Source organism: Tachysurus fulvidraco, chromosome 3 (assembly GCF_022655615.1).
Source record: "Tachysurus fulvidraco isolate hzauxx_2018 chromosome 3, HZAU_PFXX_2.0, whole genome shotgun sequence".
In the NCBI taxonomy this organism is placed as follows: Eukaryota; Metazoa; Chordata; class Actinopteri; order Siluriformes; family Bagridae; genus Tachysurus; species Tachysurus fulvidraco.
In genome coordinates, this window is record NC_062520.1 from 3,853,187 (window position 1) to 3,855,686 (window position 2,500).

The following is a 2,500-nucleotide window of genomic DNA, read 5'->3' on the forward strand; positions in this document are numbered from 1 at the left end:
GTATGTGAGTGAGATAAAACATCAGACAACAACATACAGTAACCTTACAGTACACACATCCCTCTTCCATTCAGCTCTATTCCATTCACGTGTCAAACAGTTTCCTGGGAATCGAATCGTGAATCACGTATCGTGAGTTGAATCGAATCGTGACTGCAGTATATCATTACACCCCCACAGCCTTATCTCATTCAGCCCAAAATCCCCAAGAGCACAGAGATCACGAGGCCAGTCTCAGCGACACAGCCACCTTCTAGTGTAAGACTGCTTTAGTTAGCGCTTCCCCGCGGCATCGTTTAATCATAAACCCCACCCAAATATCTGACAGGCTATCACCCGGTTAACGGTACAAATCTGAAGAGGAACATGAGTGTGAAGGTTTGAAGATCTTACAGCACTTACAGGATGGCATGATGAACTGTGGCTCGGTGTTTCCGGCATAGCCGATCTTTGTGTATCTGAAACACAGGGCGTTAATAATAATGCTATTGCTACTACTACTAACAATAATAATAATAATAATAATAATAATAATAATAATAATAATAATAATAAATATAGCTGCAAGCAGCAATTCCGGGGTCAAGCCGATCAGATGCGCTCAGAACATGTCGCTGAAGAACCATACCAAGTTTCGTAGCGATACGTCATTGTTTTTAAAATCTCGTGGCCAATAGGTGGCGCTGTCACGAAACGTTGCATGCACCCTCAGGTCATGACTATAATGACATATACCAAGTTTCGTGTCGACACGCATAAGTTTTGCGAAGATACGGCCTCACGTCTGTTTTGGCGTGCTCACCACCATGTATGTTGCCACGGTATACGAGAAGGCATTGGTCTATCAAAAAGCTTTTGTTAACTTTTTGTCTCGGGTGTCTCTAGATGCTAGATACCAAAGGACATGCAAATCGGACAAACGGTCTAGGAGGAGTTCGAAAAAGTAGGTATTACGGAAAATTCAAAATGGCAGAAAGGTGTTCATGACAGAAATGACGTCATATGGTGCATTCGAATCGGCACGAGCAAAGGATCCAAAATCTGCAAGAATTGTATCTCTAGGCCTTACGAGTCAGCAGTTATGAACATTAACATAATTGGAATTTGGACTGTTGGTGGCGCTAGAGGGTTTGAGCTAGACACACCAAAGTTGCTATAGTAACTTAAAAGACTGGCCTCTACATGTGTGCCAAATTACATAACTTTCCTATGTACGGTTCTATGGGCTGCCATTGACTTCAATGGAAGAAGAGGAATAAGAAAACCGACAATAACAATAGGTGTCTTCGCCCCTTCGGGGCTTGACCCCTAATAACAACAACAACAACAACAACAACAACAACAACAACAACACAATAACATCTTGTAATAGTGAGTAAAGGAGCCTTAAAGTAAAGGATTCACACCTGATCACACCATGAGTTTCATAAACAAGGTCCAGGAATCAAAACTCAACATGATTAGCGACGCCTGATATTTGTTCCACAAGGTTCTGTTTTAGGCCCACTATTTTTTTCCTTATATGTGCTTCCTCTTGGAGCAATTATTCATAAACTTGGCATTAGCTTGATGACACACAGTTAAGTCAGAAGAGAGACACCATCTTATTAAGACTGAAGAACGTGTGAAGGACATCAGACAGTAGACGCTTACTGACTTCCTCCTGCTTGTCTCTGACACACAGACGTTCTTGTAGCAGGTCCACAGGCAGCCAGAAGTAAGCTTTCTGATTACAGAGTAACTCTGGATGGTTTTTTATTACATCATGTGCAGCAGTAAAAGTCCTCGGTGTGATTATTGATACCGGTCTCTCATTTGAAGCTCATGTAGATAATACCACAAGGGTAGCCTTCGTTCATCTCAGTAATATTGCTAAGATAAGAAATATGATGTCATTACATGACACAGAAACACTAGTTCATGCCTTTGTAACCTCTAGGTTAGATTATTGTAATGCTTTACTGTCTGGATGTTCCAGTAGGAGCACAAACAAGCTCCAGTTAGTCCAGAACACAGTAGCTAGTGTCCTAACTAGAACCAGATGAACACCTGAACACATCACTTCTATCTTATCCTCATTGCATTGGCTATCAGTCAAGTTTTTCATTGATTATTAAATACTATTAATGACCTATAAAGCACTTAATGGCTCCACAGTACCTGGGTGATCTTTTGTTTTTTTTATGATCTGTCCTGCGTACATCGATCAGAACGTGCAGGCTATTTGTTGGTACCTAGAGTACTAAAGGCTCCAGCAGGGGGCAGAGTTTTCTCTTACAGAGCCCCACACTTATGGAACAGTATTAGTGTTCAGGACTCAGACACAGTCTCAGTGTTTAAGTCCAGGCTAAAAACACATTTGTTTAGTGCAGTTTTTATATGAATAGCTTTTCTTAGGTAAAGGAGCAAATCTGGAGGGTTCATGGTCACAGAGTGTTTAGTGAACTGGGATGTCAGGATGCTGTCTGTGGAGCGGTGAGACACTTTACCTCCCAGCGAA

At 41.6% G+C, this 2,500-nt stretch overlaps 1 protein-coding gene across 4 annotated transcripts in view; it reads right to left on the minus strand.

Annotated features, from left to right (window-relative positions):
• The window catches only part of actr3b (actin related protein 3B), a 27,875-nt gene that overhangs the window by 22,647 nt on the left and 2,728 nt on the right, over nt 1–2,500 (minus strand). For all 4 annotated transcript variants that reach the window (XM_047810677.1, XM_047810676.1, XM_047810674.1 and 1 more), the window contains one exon: nt 403–458. In XM_047810677.1, the coding sequence (XP_047666633.1) occupies nt 403–458 (56 nt within the window). The remainder of the gene's footprint in view (nt 1–402; nt 459–2,500) is intronic.